At 43.8% G+C, this 20,200-nt stretch overlaps 1 protein-coding gene across 3 annotated transcripts in view; it reads right to left on the bottom strand.

Annotated features, from left to right (window-relative positions):
• Positions 1-4,535: 4,535 nt before the first annotated feature.
• BEST3 (bestrophin 3) overlaps positions 4,536-20,200 on the bottom strand; it is a 37,899-nt gene continuing 22,234 nt past the window's right edge. For all 3 annotated transcript variants that reach the window (XM_024212659.2, XM_024212660.2, XM_026648795.1), the window contains 5 exons: positions 19,740-19,817; positions 19,128-19,280; positions 11,174-11,254; positions 9,634-9,785; positions 4,536-6,737 (listed from right to left, as the gene is read on the bottom strand). In XM_024212659.2, the coding sequence (XP_024068427.2) occupies positions 5,816-6,737; positions 9,634-9,785; positions 11,174-11,254; positions 19,128-19,280; positions 19,740-19,817 (1,386 nt within the window). In that variant the 3' untranslated portion in view covers positions 4,536-5,815. The remainder of the gene's footprint in view (positions 6,738-9,633; positions 9,786-11,173; positions 11,255-19,127; positions 19,281-19,739; positions 19,818-20,200) is intronic.

Below are 20,200 nucleotides of genomic sequence, written 5' to 3' on the forward strand. Positions count from 1 at the left end.
CCCCCTGCCCAGGGCAGGTGGAGGGTCTGGGCTTCCTAGGCGGCTCTTACCATGGCGTGGCTCCAGCTTCTGGCCAGGGGGCAGAGGAGGAACAGCGGCCAGGGCTACAGTTCCAGTGCAGGTGGCCCCTCCACTTCCACACACATTCTGGTGCTCCTATGGGGGCCCCTCAAATTGGCCAGGGCCCCTGGGCACAGACCCTGTGGGCTTGTGCGTTAATCCACCACTGGCTGCTGGCAGTTTAAGTAGGTACTGTTCCTCTGGGCAGGCAGGGGGTAAAATGGGTCCCAGCTGGAGCCATCTTTTCCACCCCTAGAGCCTCCTGGCCCCAGAACTATATTGACCTCTTGTTCTGGGGGACTAGGACCATGTGGTGTCCCTCTCCCCACGGACATATGGCAAGGCGGAGCCAGCCAGAGACTTGAAGGCAGCAGAGCAGTGGCTGCATGTGTTTGTGCAGGGAATGACAGAAACTGATGATTTCCCCAGACTGCCTTCTGCAGTTCTTATTCTGACCACGCTCTGCCCTGTGCTGATTGGCTGTTTGCACCAACTCTCTCCCTTCATTTGTCTTTCCAGATAGCTATGCCCCGCGTAACAGCACACCACTGAGAAGATTTAAATACACAAATAAATAAATAAACAAAATTTGTGGAAGTAACATGACATTTGCCATTGTCACGTTGCTCACTCAGCTTGTGTGTTCTACCCTTTCCCCTGCCCAGTCTGTCTTGTTTGTTTAGACTGGAGGCTTTTCAATGCAGGGTCTGTCTCAGAGTGTGTTTACACTGCAATGGAAGGTGTGATTGCAGCTCGGCTCGGAATACCCACACTATAGCTTTAATCTACCTAGCACAGGGTTGGGCAAATTTTTTGGCCTGAGGGCCACATCGGCATTCCGAAACTGTATGGAGGGCCGAATAGGGAAGGCTGTGCCTCCCCAAACAGCTTGGCCCCCGCCCCCTGACTGCCCCCCTCAGAACTCTCCCACCCATCTAACCCCCCCCCGCTACTTGTCCCCTGACTGCTCCCTACCGGGAACCCCCAACCCTGACACCCCCCTCCCGGGACACCACCCCCTATCCAACCCCCCTGTGCCCTGAATGCCCCAACCCCTATCCACACCCCCGTCCCCTGACAGGCCCCCTGGGACTCCCACGCCTATCCAACCCCCAACCCGTTCCTCATCCCCGACCGCTCCCCCGTCACAACCTCTGCCCCATCCAACCGCCCCCTGCTCCCCATCCCCTGACTGCCCTCAGGACTCCCTGCCCCTTATCCAACCCCCCCTCCCCGCTCCTCACCCTCGTACCATGCCGCTCAAAGCAGCAGGACTGGCAGCCGTGCCCGGAGCCAGCCACACCACCCAGAGCGCTGGTGGCACGGTGAGCTGAGGCTGCAGGGGAGGGGGGACAGCAGGAGAGGGCTAGCCTACCCAGCCAGGAGCTCAAGGGCCGGCCGGGCAGGACAGTCCCGCAGGCCAGATGTGGCCCACGGGCCATAGTTTGCCCACCTCTGACCTAGCACATCATGGGCTCTACAAGCCTGCCTGGTCCCTCTGGCTCCATATTCGGCTTGCTAGCCCAAACTGAAGCCCATGCCACTGCGTCTTCGCTGCTGGTTTTAACTCCAAGGCTATGCCTACCAGAGCTGCAATCACACTTGCCATAGCAGTGTGGACATACTCTTATTCTGTGTTTGTACAGTGCTTAGTATATCACTTGGTCCCCTGGGCACTTCCATGATAAATACATGTTTGAAATGACAGACACAGTCATTTACAAATGAGACTTTATGCCATCACTTCTGACACTCACTTTAAACTCTGGAATGCAAAAACAATCAGCTGTATTCAAAAGAGACTTCTGGGGCTATGGAAATGTACAGGTATTACAGCAAGCTTCCTTAAGTTTCCTTCCATCACTCTCTTGAATGACAGGATTATGCGTTCAGTGTGTTCCCTCTGATAACTATGTTCTGATTAGTCAGAACTGAATTATCTGGGCTAATGTTTGGAAGATTCTGCCAGATGAAACCTACTATGCAGGCTAGTGCATAGGATGCCCAGATACCCAATCCTATAGAATAGCAATTCTGAGGTTGTAAGGGTTGACATGTGGAGCACCTAGCCCACATCAAAGTGAGCAGGTCCAATTGTTAACAATATACTTCAAAATAATCTCCATGTTTAAGGACATATTCTTGGGGATGCCATATTCCTACTCAAGCCTTGGGCCCAATAAACTGATTGCCTTTAGATGCAATACTCCAGACCAGTTACCAGATATGGGAGCACAGCATGTAGTCTCCCTTTTATGGAAACCAATCCTTTAAGAAGAGCACTGGACCCAACAAATATGGAGCAGTATCAGTTGAGAAACTTGCTAATGCTGTACTTCAGGACAAGCTTAATGGTTCTGAACAAATATAAGACCCATTTCTGGCATTGACAAAGTTTGACACATGGACTTTTAGACTTGAAGCTTTTGTTGTTATAGACCTAGAAAGTCTATGCACAGGTATCTCTGGAATATTGGTCTTGGTTTCTAATGTGTACTATAGTAGGTATTTATAGTTCCCAGTATTATAATGTCATGGCTCTGTACTCATCAGTAAAGGACTATACCTCATATATTTGATCTGACAGGCTATGGCCCAGACCACAAGATACAGTTGCCATTGAGCAGTTTTTGCAGAATAGGGTAAGCTATACAAATATGATTTACTCCACGTCTATTTTGTGTATATGCTTTTTTCTCAATTTTATTTTTAAAATGTGAAGTGCTCATAAGCAAACTTCTGTTTAGATAAACTTCATTTATTTGGTCCTAAAATAAGACATTATAAAGCTGTATCATTTATTTAGCAGCAGCCTGGATATTTTTGCTTCCTTAGACAAGTAGTTGAATTACATTTTGTACATTTCCTTTATATAGATATACATAAATTATTATTCTAACAGAAAATTACAGTCAACTCACATTTCTGTCATATATGAATGAGGGTTGCCAGAAAGTTCCATAAAATGTGAACATTCTGGGTTCTTGAATTCTGACTTAGAATGCGAAAACCTAGAAAGCTGCAGTATTGGTTGGCTCATCATACCACAGACATTATGGTCATATATCCCACCTTCTCCAAGATTAACCCCAGGAGATGGTAACAAACTGTTGCTTTGACATATGCCTCTGTTCTACCCTTGTTTTCTCCCCAGTCTTTTCCAGTTTCACAAACATCTGTAGCTCCTGCCCTCTGATGCTCTTGTTTTCCAAAGTGGCCTACACTATTGGTCAGGTCCTTGTTGTGACATATCTTGACATAGTTTAATACAGCCAAAGCAACTTCATTTAAAAAAAAAGCTTTTTTTTATGTAATAAATCGCTTACATTGTTTATACTGGTAAACGTGAACCATAAACTGTTGGGGCTGCTAGTGTTATAATTAGTCAATTGACTAAACTAATGTTAAAAAAATTGTAGCAAGAGGTGCTTAGGTGACCAACTTGGTTCAAAAGATAATTCAGCACCCAGATGAATGCAATAGTGGGCTCACAAACTAACTAATAAGAGGAAATTTTGAAAATGGCCATAACTAAGTCCCATTCTGTACAAGTAATGGACAGAATATTTATATTTATTCCTGTAATTAGTTGCTATTTGTGAAACACCTGTAAGCATTTTCCCACTGGACTGTATCCTTTTCTAGTGTTATGAGGCCCTGTGAGAGGACGCTAAGCTTTTACACTGCTGGTCCAGGTTTGGTGCGTGGCTACATGTAATGGAAGCATGAATGAAACATTAACGGAAGCAGGCCTACTACACGGCTATAGCCTACTATGTGGCTATAAAGCAGGCCTACTACATGGCTATAAAGCAAGCCTTCTACTCAGCTACGAATGAGAGGGGAGAGAATTTGAATGACAACTCTGTCCAGCCAACCAGCTGGATGCAGTAGCTGGTCTTGAGGTTAGCGGAACAGGTGTGAAAGAAAGAAAGAGGAGGCCAAGCATCTAAATCATTGATCAGAAGTTGTGTGATCAAGCACTGATGTAAAAGATGTGGTGTGGAGCCTACTAGAGAGGCAGGCAATGAAAGATAAACACAATTAAAGAGTGGGGAAAATATGCTCAGTTTTGTTTCAATTGAGTACTGTGGGGGAGGGAGGGCCAACTGAAGTCTGGGATGGAGCAGATGATTATTCTGTTCCAGTACAACTACGAGCCTGTTGGAAGCAGAGAGAAAGGAGGTTGAATAATAGAATATCAGGGTTGGAAGGGACCTCAGGAGGTCATCTAGTCCAACCCCCTGCTCAAAGCAGGACCAATCCCCAACTAAATCATCCCAGCCAGGGCCTTGCCAAGCCTGACCTTAAAAACCTCTAAGGAAGGAGATTCCACCACCTCCCTAGGTAACCCATTCCAGTGCTTCACCACCCTCCTAGTGAAATTTTTTTTCCTCATATTCAACCTAAATCTCCCCCCACTGCAACTGGAGACCATTACTCTTTGTTCTGTCATCTAGTACCACTGAGAACAGTCTAGATCCATCCTCTTTGCAACCCCTTTCAGGTAGTTGAAAGCAGCTATCAAATCCCCCCTCATTCTTCTCTGAGGATGAGGATGGTGGCAAGATGGTGATTGGACCCTGGAGATTAGGCGAGATTTCTGCGATCAGAAAAGACAGAGAGAAAAGAGACAAAAGAAACAATGGCCTGGAATCCCTGGCTCAAATCCTCTCCCCTGAGAGACTCCCATTTCCTCAGGCTTGTGTTCTGTTGGGGGCTGGCTATGGAATCCTCTTACCCAAATGGTGGAACTGCTTTGTGGCTGCTGATACACTCCCTCCTGCAGCTACATCCATCCTTCTCCTCATGCAGGACAGAGGGGAGTTTGGCCAGTGAACCTACAGAGCTGTGGATCCACTGGTCACACCCCACACTTCTCAGGCCTTCCTATGCTACCATAGAGAAAGCCACAGAGCAGTGCTTCAGGCACATGGGAGCTGTGCACTCCCAGGGAGGGTGCTCCACCTCCTGCCATGAGTAGAGTAACTGCATTAGTTCCATTGCCTTTGGAGCCATCCACACTGCCGGATGGTGGAGGAGGGATGTGTTGTTAATGAATTGTACTGGCAGGACATCAGTATGATTCCTTAACACTTATCCTTACTATTTCGTGACAGTTCAATAAGACTTGATGAGGAAATAATTACTTGGCTGTGTTATAAAAGCAATTTGATTTGCAAAAGGATGGATTCCAAGAGAGAAGGGCTGGGCGTGTATGTGCTGGAGAGAAATCTCCTTTCCCACTGCTGAAAGAGAGGGAAAACACCCCTTTCCATCATGGCCATGGACAGCATGAGCTCCCTTTCCCGAGCCATGTTCAAAGGTGGAGTCCGTGCTGAGAGAAAGGCCGAAGAACACTGCCAAAGCTGGGTACCAGCTGGTGAGATCTATCCAGGGAATGAGGCTCCCGGCTGGCTGAGATTTTTGTTTTAATTTAAATTTAATATTGCCCTGCCAGAATCCTCATTGAGAGAGGAAAGCTTTAACATAGCAATCTGAGTAATTTTCCTTGGAAATAAGATCAGCCGTACGACGTACTGTATGTGTGGTCTGAGCAGTGTGTTTGTATTTCTGTATTTTCAGAAAATCTGAATAAGAACAGGTTTCAAAAGAGACAAAGTTCCAATTGTTTTGCAAAATGAAAGTTTTCTGTGTTTGGGGAACCCCCAAATGGCTGCAGGGGCTCTTAAACATTTCCCCCCACTGTAAATAATAGAATAGAATTGGAATCTAGAAGATTCTGACAACCTTGTCAGAGATTTCCTTCATTCTTCTCATTAATGAATTCTAGTATAGCTGTTTCTTTAGCATCCAGATGTTCCAATAAGTGATGCATATCAACGGTATCTCTAGCAGCAGACGTAGCAGCAATGTTACTTTCACCACTTAAGGTGCTTTGTCCAGAGGGTGTTCCAAAATCCAATAAAAGAGGTGCAGCATCTGTATGCAATGTAATACTGAGCATATGGAAGTCTGGGGAACATCTTTCAGAGCTCCTGTGTTGATCTTTGCTATCATCTGCTGTCATACTTTTGTGTAAATCAGGTTTTGGTTCCTCTGTTACAACAGTGGATGATTTATGCTGCCCAGAATCTGTAAAAGACATAGCCATTTCTGAATGAGGTCGTGGTGCATCCACAGGATCAGAATGTGGCTCAGTTGGACTGCCTGGTGGAGCCTGTTCTGTCGACATGTTTGTGGAGGTGTCTGTCTGTAAAGTCTGGCTGTCTGACGCGTTGAGTGTTCTGTCCTCAGTAGTAGCAACAACTGCTTCAGGGACTGGCAAAGATATCTTTGTTGTTGTGTCATTCTCACTAGATTGGTAGCTCTCTAAAATGTTGGTTCTGCTAGTTTCACTAATAGTTGCTAGATCTATGCTAGCATGCAGTCGGGGATTCCTGTCAGCCAGCTCATATTTCTTCTTGACCTTTGAGGAAAAATGTCTCCCTCTAGAATGCATTTCTTGCAAACTGCTGATGTGACCCTTTTCATGAGCAGGGAAAAACACCGAGTTCTCACTTGTTTGTCTGCTGTAGCGCCTCCTGGTTGGGGAAGGAGAGTTTTCATGGACACTCAGAAATCGCTTAACTCTTCTCAGCACTGAGGGCTGTCGCCTGTATTTCTCATCATCCCAGGGCTGGTTTTCCCCACGGAGGAACTCTGTATCAGACAGCCTGTAAGATAAAGCGATGCAGGGTGTGTCACTCTGTATTTCTTTTATTCTAGAGTCACAAGAGGTGTAGTGTTTGCAGTAAGGTTTCATGTTAAATGGAAAATATGGTTTATATAATGATCCATTTTCTGTCTGCCTGTCATTAGCGGAACAGAGCTACGTTAACAGTGAGTGATGAGAGTCAGAGAACTTAAGGAACAAATGTGTTCCTAATAAAGGGCCTCCACGAGGTATAGGAGGAGCAAATAAGAGCGAAGTGTGTCTGAAAATCTTCAGATACACTGAAAGGGGTGAGGAGCACAGTCAATGCTGATTGGTTCTCCCTCCTGTCTCAGAACAGTGGAGCGCTCCTTGATGGCAGCTCCACATGATCAGAGCTTTGCGGGGGCAGGAGAAGAACAGTTGCTCTGTGCAGTATATTCCTCATTCTATCAGGAAGAGTCTCAGGCAAAAGTTAATGGTGCTCCTGGAAGTGTGGACAGTGTTTAATTTGTGCCAGGAGCCCTAGCACTTCTACGCTTGGCAATTCATAACCCCAGCACCTCTAGGCTTGGTAGTTCATAGCTCTGGCACCGCTGGGCTTGCTGCTTCAGTTATGAAAGTAAAAATACTGCTTGAGCCCCAGCACTTAATTGCTTGAGCCCCGACACCTCTCGCATTACAAATTAAGCACTGAGCATGGGGTAGGATTTTCAACAGTGCCTAAGTGATTTAGGAGCAGAAGTACCATTGAAAGTCAATGGGCCCTGTGCTCCAAGTCTCTTAGGTCCTTTTGAAAATCCCACCCATTAGCTTCTGCTTTTCTGACTGGCTTCTGAGGTTAATGATGAGTTAATGCAGCCACACCATTTCGGGAGTGGAGCACATTTAGTCCTTGCCATGGGGTGTAAAGACAATGGGAGGGAACACTACAAGAAGAGTCACAGTTGACTGTCCTGAGAGCAGGGATTTCAGGTATGGCCATGGCAACTTTGATGGGATTGATTAATTCCTTCCACTACTTATAAATGCGATGCTCTGTGACAGCAGAGGATTTAGTTTGGCAGAGAGCACCAGGGAGGATAGACTTGTCCCTAGGAGGAGAGCTAGAATGAAGTCCGAGAGTGGTGAATCTTCTTCCTCTCTGGAATTTGGCTGACGTGAGCCATGCTTGAGATATTTGTTTTGGACTTGGCTGAAACAAGCTATACCTTTAGACCTTGGTTTTGAACTCTGGCTGAAGGACACCTTGTTATATTTGTTACAGCTGGTTGGAAAAAAATGGAGAAATGGTTTGGGGAAAAATATAGAATTTCAAAGTTGTTATGATTTCAAAGGATTTAAAATGGAACAATTTATATGTTTTTTATATTTTTCATGAAATATTTTTTATAAAAATGTCGGAAGTTTGAATTGTGGGTCCCCTCCTTTCCTCTTTTTTCTCCTCCCCCTTTCTCTTCACGGAATGCAATACATCAAATGATGGCCAACGTGTGTTTTTTCCCTTCGTTTTTCCTTTTGCTACTCTGTAACTTTTCCAAAGTTGAAGAAGGAAAAGTAGGAAAAAACATCCTGAACATCATTCTGTTGTATTTTGTGGCAAAAAAGTAGATGAAGAGAGAAAGAGGATTAAGGAGAAAAAACTAACCCCTCCAAAAATGTCAACCTTTCTGGGTTCAGTGAAAAACTTTTGAAAAAAAAATGAAAGTTTTAGGTTTTGAAAAAGCCACTTTTGCTTTTAAAAAAAGTTTCAAATGAAAAATTTCTACCAGCTCTAGTATTTGTTTGCTTCTTAAAGGGACAGGATATTCTTCATGTTCACCGATCTGTTTTACACTAGAGCACATCATATGCGTTTTAACTCAGCTTTTCATGCTCTGTCTGGCCTGTCACCGTATTTTATGAGGGTACATCTATATTGCATGTTTCTTTTGGCAGTGTGTAGTGTACATACTGCCCAGCACAGGTATAAATAGCGGTGATGGAGGGACGTGGCTTAGGTGAGTAAAGTATAAACACTCCTGAAGGGCGTGTATGTGAATACACACCCTACACAGCTTTCTACTCACCCAAGTCATGCCTTTCCATCTACACTGCTAAAAATACCAGTGTAGTGTCCCACTGCCAGAGCCTTTCTCCATTTCAAGAAAAGACACCGCCAGTGCGGAAAAGGTCTGGCAGGAGGGAAAACAGCCTTTCTCCGCTGCCTCCCCTCTGCCAGAGCCTCGCTGACACATGTAGCTACAGACCGCAGTGTGGACACAGCCTGCTTTTCACTGTGGCGGGTAGCTGCCCGTACACTACACGCCTCTGCCAGCGGTGTAGACGCAGAGTGCCAGAACAACGAGCAATGTCACATACTCTGGCTGGTTCTTTGCAATAGGGTTGGTATACATGAAAGAAAACAATTCTGGATTATTATTAATTGAAAAGTCAGAAAACCATTTCTATAGTTTATCTCCCAAAGGTCTGAAATGATCTTACCCAGCAAGAAGAAAGGGAGTGTCTGCACAAGAAACAAGCAAATAAATGGGTATTGTGTTAATTGTTGTATCATGTACACAGAGGATTTAGTACCTTGAAAATTTCTATGAAAAACCTTGCTGCTTCTTTGGTTTATGCTGTTTTATACTGCTACAATACCACAAAAAAAACAAAGGGCTAAGTTCGTGTCGCTCTCCTAAAAGGATCATTTAAATCACTAGTTTTCTAATGGCCACTGAGCTTTCCCAGGTGTTGAATTTGTACACTTCTGTGCACATGACAAGAAACCATCACATATTTTTAAATGTTGAACTTCAACTTTGAAGTCACATTTATGCATGATATACATTTAAAGATCCATAGGCCTTTAAGATGATTGGATACACATTTTTGTAGCCTTAATGACATCATGAAAAGATGGCAGCTTTACTTACCCCATTTCAATAGTTGATCCAAGGAAAGATGGAATACAGTAATCGGCAGCTGCCAGTGTGTATGGTGGCTGAGCAGCTGAATCATCCCAGTAAATATCTTTGTCCATCTTTGGTAAGTTCATGTGCATTTCATCCACAGCCAGAAGTGAGACCTGGGATCATAGTTGTAATTACACTACTTTAAATATGGTTTTGTGTATAATATACTATTTCCTGCTATATGGGAAATATTCTTTAGGAAATATGTTTTATGAAATTATGTAAAATGTACATAGTGGCTACAGGCCTGCTCCATGTTAATAGGCACTATATAAAAAGCTAAAATAGATTATTTCTGCTCCCACAACGGCAACAAATGTAATTGACTTTAATTAGAATGGGATAGAGCCCCATATGTTTGCTAAACAATTCCCTTCATATTACATCACATTTAATCACAAATGATAAAGAATTAACTTTTCCAGCAAGCATTCTTATTAACTGGATTATTTAGCTAAATGGTCACGTGATTCTCTGATGTGCCATGTTTTCAGGAAATGTATGAGGACTATTATTGTGCTATTTGTAGAGATGTTTCTTATGCAGAAGTTCACATAGAGGAACCTTTAAGCAAACATTGTCCATATTTTTAAAAATATTCCCAACAGAGCACGTGAACAGCCTTGTACCATTGACTTACATATGTAAAAATAAAGGGCTCAGCTGTGACTTTGTAACAAGTTGTATTTAGCTGCATTCCCCCAGGAATGGCCAAGACTGTGACTCAGAGCCCTGTATCAGGTGCAGATACTTCTCTGATGATGCTGGCTCAGCTGAGCTGGCCAGCACACTGCAAGGGGTGGAGCCACAGTTGCCCTTACTCCTTGTGCCTCCTTCCTCCACCCCCACTCGCTACACACCTGCTCTGGAGTGGTGACCCCATGGAGACTGGTCATCTTCCTGTTCTGCTACCTGCAACGTGAGTTGCCCATGCAGGGAAGTAATGGAACTCTTCATGTGCCCTTACTCTCCTGGGTGTAGGGTCACACTTGTGCCATAAGAAATGTAGGAATAATTTCAACTGCAGATTTGGCAGTGCTGACTTCTCCTGTAAATTATTTACCTGCTCTGTACAAATATAGGACCAAAATCTGCTACCCATTACACTGGCACAACCTCATTGACTTCAGTGAGTTTGCAAAGGTGTCAATGAGAACAGAATTTGGTTCAGAGTAGTCTTTCCAGGATATCCTATGTGGCTGAATTGGTGAGTACAGGCAGGGTTACATGAAATGAACTTGTGGTTAGAGGGCAGCTCAGATGTCTTCACTTTGCATCCTTTCCCCAGCAGACAAGGCATATGAAATGGTGAATTAATAATATACCGTCTCTAAAAACAAAACATGGAGGATTCTGGAGATACGATCCCCTTTGGGTAAAGAATCATTTTGTATAACTCTCAGTCCATCCCATTAGCTAGTGTCTCAGATCTATAAGGAATACATTTATAATATATTGCAGTAAAACAGAAGAGAGGAAAGTAGAGACAAAAAATACTGACCTGCAAATTTCTATCAATGCACCAATTTATTTCAAAATCATCATCATCTTCCCCAAATGGATTAATAAGCTGCTCAGCAACCTACAATTAAAATCATAGGCTGAACAAATGCTAATATGCAACGCTTAATGCTGTTGCCTTAAAAGGGCTTAGAAGAGGCTGACTGTTAAGATTTCATGTTCTCTTTCTCCCATGCCCCTTGTTTCCCCCAACATGAATTCCATTGTGATGTTTTGCCAGTCTAGCTGCACTGATAGAATTAACATATCTCAGGCTTCTGCACCAAATAACTAACAAAGTTATTCCTATCGGGCAGCAGAGTCGGCCTTAAGTCACTACACCTTCAGGAGGTACCTTTAAGAAAATCAGTGTCTATATTTCATAAAGGTAGGCCTGAACCAAAACAGATCTGTACTCCTCTGAACACAGGGAACGTTCACCTTTGGGTCCCAGCTTTGAATTTAGCTGTCATGAAAGCTGTTTGATTGACTGTCCTGGATCATGAAGTGTAGCTGTGTCAGTCCCGGGATATTAGCGAGACAAGGTGGGTGAGGTAATATTTTATTGGACCGACTTTTGTTGGTGAGAAAGACAAGCTTTTGAGCTTACTTACTTCAGGACCTGAAGAAGAGCTCTGTGTAAGCTCAAAAGCTTGTCTCTCTCACCAACAGAAGTTGGTCCAATAAAAGATATTACCTCACCCACCTTGTCTTGCTGGATAATGAAGTCATCTGTAGATCTGTAGAATAAATATACAGTACCTAGGCAATGCTAGTGGACGCTTTTCCCACACTGCCCAACAAATGCATCTCAAATTGATCTGGGGGGACCACGTTTAGAGATGAGATTGAGCTATTCTCTCCTTGCGATACTGTCACTCACAACTGTGGTGGTTCTAAAGCGGACACCAATGCCCTAGGAACTATATGGAGACCCCCTGTTCATTCCATGAAGGTTTCTGTGATAAACTGGGCCTCTCTCTAGGGTCACAGTCAGGCTATTAGAGTCTCTTTCCCTTTAAAAGTCCTTTCCCCACTTGGGAGCTTTAGTCTAGCCCTTCTGGGTCCCATTTAAGGGGCCGTTCAGTCTCTTGGTTTCCTTATAAAGGTCTGCTTTGTCCTTGTGGGCAGCAGAGGCTTGCTAGCTGTTTCCCCTCTCAGTGACTCTGGAACAAGCATCAGCTTGCTGGGGCACAGAAGCTTTCCCCCTGGTTGCACTTCTTCCTGTGACAAGCGCTCCTTTTAAACTTGCTTCCTCCAGCTGGTGCAGACCCTGCAGGTGTGCCTGTCTGATAGCAGGTGAGCCCAGAGGGGCTTGTTAGCTTTCTCCAGATTGGGGTGGGGGAGTGCCCCAACACAGTCACCCGACACCTACATGATTGCAATAACATTTGATTAGTGGTGACCTGGACTGGATTTGAACTGGGGATTTTGCAGCTAAAGGCTTTGCATCCCATTACTAGCCTGCTCAAGGGGAGGAGGATGGCAACCTTCATGCAATCCTCCCTGAACAATCAATGCTATCAACGTGGTGACTGAATGCCGATTGATGGCCTCACTGTCTAAAAAGCAGCTCAGAGGACCAGCCCTCTCAACTGTCTATGATAGTCTTTTACCCTGCTCAAAACGACCCAGCTGGAATCTCTTGGAAATCAGCCACATCACCTTTCCATTCTTAAATCTGGTTAGCATGGCCCCCTGATGAGCTAGCTTTGGGGGAGGGATAGCTCAGTGGTTTGAGCATTGGTCTGCTAAGCCCAGGGTTATGAGTTCAATCCTTGAGGGGGCCACTTAGGGAACTGGGGTAAAAATCTGTCTGGGGATTGGTCCTGCTTTGAGCAGGGGGTTGGACTAGATGACCTCCTGAGGTCCCTTCCAAGCCTGATATTTTATGATTCTATTGTTGAGCTCACAGCCACACCCGAGTCATACTGAGTGTTTCTCTCTAGCCTGGTGTTAGTTGAGAAAAGCACGCCGCCTTAAAAATGAAATGCAATGAAAGCCAGGGTGTCCTCGTACCTTGCTTATTGCAAACAGAAAACAGACTCTACATTTTGTTTATATTCAGACCGAATTATTTTAAATTTTATTTTGAAATCATTTAAGTTGAGAAGGAGGCTTGGCCTTCAGGGAAGCAGGGGATCCCATTCTGTAGTGATGGTAACTGGGCAGTGTGAGGCTGGGGGCTGGGACAAGGTCTTTGCAATTGGCTGGTAAAGGAACCCGCCTGAGCTGGCAATAGCTTTCTCCAATTTTTTCTGAAAAAAGATTTATCTGTAGGATGGGGGACATGGTCACAGGGAGAGGAAGAGATCTCTGGAGACGGTTTGAAATTTGTGGGAAACTCAGACTGGGTTTAGGGCCTGAGACTGAAGTTTTAAGAATAGGATGGGCTGGAACTTGCCCTAAAGCTGGGGGTGTTTCCTGCCAGCCTCTCCTTCAACAGCCCGTAGCCCACGGGAAAGTCAGGATTGCAGTACAGGGCTATGGACAGCTTTGCTGGGAAGACGACTGGGCACATATAATGCTTCCTTCCCTCAGAGCAAGGAGAGAACCAGAGAGGTTTCTCCTAGAGAAAGGGGCAAATGACACATCATTTCCCCCTTATGTTTGCTCTTTCTTGTCAAACATCTGGCTTTAATTTGGCAAAGCCTTTGTGAACAATCCCTGGGGGAAGTCGTACCAATCCCAGAAAGCCCCGGGCAGGGCCAGGTTTTGTATTAACGTTGGAAAGAATTCCACAGTGTGGCCTTTGTTTTCTTTGGAATGCTCCACTTACAAAGAAGGGCTGTATACATTAAAACAGCCATATTGGGTCAGACCAATGGTCCATCTAGCCCAGTATCCTGTCTTCCGATCGTGGACAATGCCAGGTGCTTCAGAGGGAACGAACAGAACAGGTATGTTTATCTATAATCTATGTTTATCATAGGGGCACTGTGGTGTTTCAGCTGTTCTCTGTGGGGGAGCACTGGATGTGTTAGTGACTGAGAGTCTTAGGGGTCTTGGTGTCATAAATGAACCAGGAGGATCTCCAATGGTCTTCGTCACTCTCCCAAATCTTGCTTGCTTGGGCTGTGTGGAGAAGGCTCTTCCCCCTTTCAACCTCTCCACTGATTCTGCGCTATAACAGTGTATTGGGGTCTTGTGGTTAAGGCCCTGCCCTCAACCCAGGAGATTGGGAGTCAATTCCCAAATCGGCCACAGATTTCATTTGACTTTGGGCAAGTCACTTAATTTTCTGGGCCTCAATTCCCCATCTGTAAAATGGAGAGACAAATACTTATTTTCTCCCACTATTTGTCTGTCATGTCTAATTAGATCTCAATCCTGCAATTTACAGCTTGGGGGTGAATTGCTGGGCCCACCCAGAGCCCCTTAGAAATCAATGGGTTTCTGTGTGGGTGCAGTACTCAAACTGCACATAGTAAATTGCAAGAGTTAGGGCTTAGATTGGAAGCTCTTTGGGGGAAAGGGTCTCTTCCTAAGTGTTTGTACAGCCCCCATTCAGTGGGGCTCTAATCAGTAGGTGCTCCCATAATACAAATAACTAACAGTAGTAATAAGAATCACTTCCTGTGTACAGTATTTGCGATATATTAAAGATTTTTCTACATCATGCCATTCAGTATTCACAGGAAAACTGTAGCTGGGTCTCATTCACTAGCTAGGAGAAGATGAGAATTAAAAGCCCAGACTCAGATAGGGAGGAGGGGACAGGTGCCTTTGGTACGTGGCATTAACATTGCAAGAATAACTATGTTGCTGTTTGGATAGAAATAAACCAGAGAACAAGCTGTCTCGTGGCTTCTAAGTGGAGCCACTTCCTCCGCTAGCTCTAAGTCAGCGACCCCACAGCACGCACGGCACCTAACAGAAGCTGATAGGCACACTCAGGCGTAGTGGCCGGGAAAACCTCAGCTGTGGCCTTTTGACTGGCTGACCTGCCACCAGCATGTAGCCCATGAGATCATCCTCTGAAAATGAATGCAGTGCAGTACAGCGAAGATCTATTTTTGGATTGCTGGCTATCACAGCTGAATGGCTTATAAATTAGTCTGAGACAAGCATCTCATGTGATGGGAAATCTTGTCCCATGTACGGTATGTGTAACAAATCAGATGCACAGCCTAAGAATGGAGACCAGTTTAGCCATGTTTATGTTATTGAACTGCAAAATAGTGGTTCGAGACTCTATCTGCAATCCTGTTGAAGGCCTTGTGGACTTTGTCGCAAACAGGATTTTTGGCCAAACTCCTGAATTCTATGGCACTTTTGGAGCAGCAGACTGGAAATTCAGTGGCAGCTTTGTTTAAATTGTAAAAGCGGTCCAATGGCTCCTCTTTTTGTTTATTCTGTTATTAAATTAAGTTTATGCAGACTGTCACTGCATTTTTGGGTTTTGATATAAAGTGATTTTTATTATGAAAATTATATCTGAAGTTGCCAGGGCCAAGCTGGTAGAGGTCTTGAGCCCAACTAGAAAAGGTGCTATAGATGGACTTTGGTATAGATTAAGGGAAAGAGCATTCCAAAACTGAAGGTCCCATCTCTCATCTTCTATGATTACATTGTTGGATGGACAATCTAGAGGTCCAACTCCACTGTTCATAAGTCACAATTAGAAGCAGTGCAGCAGACTCAGGAAGACTGGCCCAGTCTAGCTTTGTATACTAACAATAAAACCTTTGTATAGTAACAGTAGTATACAACATACTACGAAACCTTATATACTAACAATATACTAACTAACCTTGGTATACTATCAATAAAATCTTGAAGAACACCCAGTAGAGAATAAGTCCCATAAATGCATTTAACAGGGTGAGTTTCTGCACCTTCAAAAAACGCCTGTGTTTCTACTCCTAAGTGTGTATTATAACATACATACACAACTATTTATACCTTTGAAAACAAAAGGTACCTGATTCTCCCACTGCAGGATCAGACTAACTGCCATGGATTTTTCCCAAGGTAAGAGAACGAAGTCCATGCTTTTGATAACATACAATGAACGATTTTATTCTTTTTTTTTTTAAATATATTTTTAAGGAAATAAGGAACATAAATGCCATCCCAGTCATTAAATTTAAAGTAGCATTAAGCTCATGGCATAAACCAATAATAACCCCCCCAACACTCACTGTTTGGCTATTTCTTCTAAGAATGAATGTAAGACTTAATTCTGAATTTTCAAAGTTTTGCTGAGTTGTGTCATAAGGTGTTGGGGTTTTTTGGTATTTATTATTACATTGCAGCTCGGTATATGTGTTAGCACAGAATTGCACAAAACGTGCATGACAGACAGTGAAACTGTAAATACTTGGCGTGGTTTGGTTACAAACGGTTTGTGAACCTTTGGAGTGAACCTGGGATGATTTATGGAAAGATTCAGTCTCACATGGTTTCAACATGAAACCAGGTACAATGTGACAATTCTGACTGATTTTGACTCTGTGTTTCAGGGTCCTTCTGAACCTGATACATAGGCATGGGCCTACCTGCATGAATCAAAATCAAAGAAAATGCTTCCAGACAAAGGGACTGACCCTGCATTCTCTCCATTTACAGAACTCCCCCAGAGGGCTTCCCATATTAGGCCCTAAAACTGGCTGGTTTTGCACAATTTTTATCATTGTGCTAATGCCAACTAGCTTTTCAAAGCTTACAGTAATGATTTAACGAAGCAAGAGTGAGATTTACATGACTGTTGGGCTTAATATATGAATTTGCTTAATACTGCCTGGTTGAGTTTTCATTTCAGTTTTTTCCCTTTGAATTAATCTAGTTTGTTATTAATTGCAGGGGCAAGAATCAATAGGGAGAATATTGCTTAATTGTTTAATTACACACCTGATGAGGAGATGTTAACTGATCTGTTACAAAACAAAACAATGGCCATAAAAAAATCCAACTTCTTTTGCAACTCCGCTCTTTAATGAACTGCTTCATGTGGTGCTAGTAGTGTAGTCAATATTAGCTGTCACTATTTCATTGCCACCCGAAAGTGGGTAACTCCATTTGGCTTCTACAAGGCAGGCTGACTTTGACCATAAGCAAAACAAGTGGTTTAGAGCCCTGCGCCCCATTCCACCTCTGCAACACCATCTCCCCAACTGGACACAAAATTGGAGAGGGAGGAAATTCATGGCCTAAATTTTCACCCTTCTTTGGCCATCTTATTGTCCAACTCCCAGGTCTGGATTCTGCAAGGATAATAGGCCCATATCCACAAAGGTACGTAGGAACCTAATCCCCAGATTTAGGCACATAGCCCAGATCCTCAGAGGTATTTAGACACCTAATTCTCATTGATTTCAGTGGCACCTAGGACCCTAAATAGTTCTGTGGATCTGGGCCCTAAGTCCTAGTTTTAGGCACCACTGTTATCCAGAAAAACCCGGCTTGGCTGCTGCTGAACTCTGAAAGCACCTAAATTCACTCAATGCCTAATTTTTGTGTGTAAAATTTCCCTTGATGCTGAAGTTTCTGCCTCTGGACACGTGCACTGATGCCTCCTTCTAGGTATTTGGACACCCATCTCCCACCTAAACACCAGAGAGACCCATGAACTGAGAGCAGCTAGGTATTCCTCACCTATCTTGCCCATGGGGCCTGACCCTGTAATGGTGCTCAGAGGTAGGGTGACCAGATGTCCTGTTTTTAAAGGGATAGTGCCATTTTTTGGGTGTTTTTCTTTTATAGGCACCTATTACCCCCCACCCCTGTCCCGTTTTTTTCACAGTTGCTATCTGGTCACCCTACTCAGAGGCCATCTACCGGATCATGGCCCTTTCAAAATCTTCTGCTGTTCCTACCACCACCCTTATAACTGTTAGCCTAGCGGTTAGTGCACTCACCTGTGGTGTGGGAGACCCAGATTCAATTCCCCCCTCAGGCAGAGTGGAAGAAAGTGAACTGGGATCTCCTACCTTTCAGGAGTGTGCATTAACCACTGAGCTATGGAATATTCTGATCTGGGGCTCCCTCAGTCTGTCCTGTTGAAGTTGTTCTAATTTGGATTCATAGTTAAATAGTCATTGGGTCAGAAAGAGACAGAGAACGAGAGAATGACTGCAGTCCAGTGGATAGGGCACAAACCTGGGAGGTGGGAGACTCGGTGGCCAGTCCCCCGGCCCCAATTACTCTGTCATTATTTAGCCACAGTGGAGCAGCTTTGACGGGTGAGATTGAGAGAACCCCACATCAGAATAGCTCAGTGGCTAAAGCACTCTTTTGACCCCTCCATAAATCCTTTCTCCCCCTCAGGCTGACATCCCAGGTGAGTACTCTAACCACTGGGCTAAAACGTATAATGTCAGCATCAGCACCACCTCCTCCTCAGGCTGTTTTATTGGAGTGAGGCAGGTGCCTAATGTATTCCCACAAGAAATGACGGACACACCCCTCTTGTCAGCATCTCCCATTGGCTAGCTTAGTAGGGATTCACCTAACATGATGGTTTTGTGGATAGTATTCTTAGGTGCCTATCTCTTCCCATTCATTGTATAGGGAGCCGAGGCACCTCACTCAGATTTTGTGGATCACACTGTTGTGCCTGTGATTTTCTATGTGCCTAAAATTGAGCATTACAATACCTCCGTCTCTTTGTGGATCCAGGCCGTACTTCATTGGGAGTTTTCAGTGCTCACCTCCTCGCAGAAGGTACTTTCAGGATCCTGACCCTTTCTTGCAACCACACTTATTGTAAGACCCGCCTTGGGTGGATTGAAAATGTAATGGATGATTTTCTAAGCTCTTCCTGAAGATCAGCCACTGGACACCTTGTGCTAAATTTATCCTTTGGTGTAACACAATTCAGCTTCAATGAATTTACAACAAATTTGAATCTGGCCCCTTGACTTGAGCTGACTTGGGGGATTTCGCCTACTACCTTTCCCCAAAGATGTAGCCAAATCAATTATTTGTTGTTGTAGTTGACAAATATAGCTTACCTTGAGCCATCCTGCGTAGAAGAAGAATTGTAACAGTGTGAAGACTGGAATGTAAAGATCCAAGTCATGTCCTACATATCCTTGCTCAGGATCCAAAAACTGACGTCCTATCAGACATGCAAAGAAGAAGGTATAGACCGCAAGAGTGACAACCTGCAACAAATAAAAGCTACATTAAAATAATATAATAATCATTCTTTATGTATAAGGCACCACATTCCCAAAAGCTGCTGGGTGCCTCACACAATAGTATTTTAAATATTATAGATAAACATTACAAATAAAATGGCAACATGATCTATTGGTAGCCAGGGAATGCATATAGCAGAAACACAAAACAACAATTCATAACCCACCCACCCTCAACTTATTAAACCTCCCAGTATCTTCCCAGCCTCCCAAACCACCCAGCACCTTCACATCAAACATAACTTAAAATATCTGGCCAATCATCCTAGAGACCATGTCCAAGATGGCAGCTGCAGAGTGCTCAGCATCTCTGAGAATCAGGTCACTTATGTGGGTGCCTAAATATGGACTTAGGAATCTAACGTTAAGCCCTTCTTTTTGAAAATCTTGATCCAAATTTTGGGAATGGTAATATCTCAGTACCTGTGTGTAGACCAGTGGAATTCCAACCCAGTCATAACCAAATAGAAGACTACACCAAGACCGGTACTTATTCATTTCCTAAATAGGAAACAAAACAAAATGTGTGACATTCGCTCAAAAATAATAATGGGTTTGTCACAATTCATTTCACATAAATGAAAGGCTGTAAAACAGTATACTCTGTCTGCACCAAATTTGATGAATTAGAAATGGATATGATAAATAATATTCTGTAGATCATCAACACATTATAAAATTCAGTTGTACAATGGACTTAAGAAGCTTGGTGGAATGCTTAGCTTCTTAACAAATTATCTCTTGTTCCATTATTTCAAATTTGTATGCTGTCCAGAGATATTGGCAGGAGGATATGTTTTACATTACAAAAAAGGGTTATTGATTGTTTCATGATACATTTGGGCACTGTTTTTGTTAAAAAAAAAAATATTAAATTAAAATAA

The sequence above is a fragment of the Terrapene carolina genome, unplaced genomic scaffold, assembly GCF_002925995.2.
Source record: "Terrapene carolina triunguis isolate 2854851 unplaced genomic scaffold, T_m_triunguis-2.0 Scaffold68, whole genome shotgun sequence".
Classification (NCBI taxonomy): domain Eukaryota; kingdom Metazoa; phylum Chordata; order Testudines; family Emydidae; genus Terrapene; species Terrapene triunguis.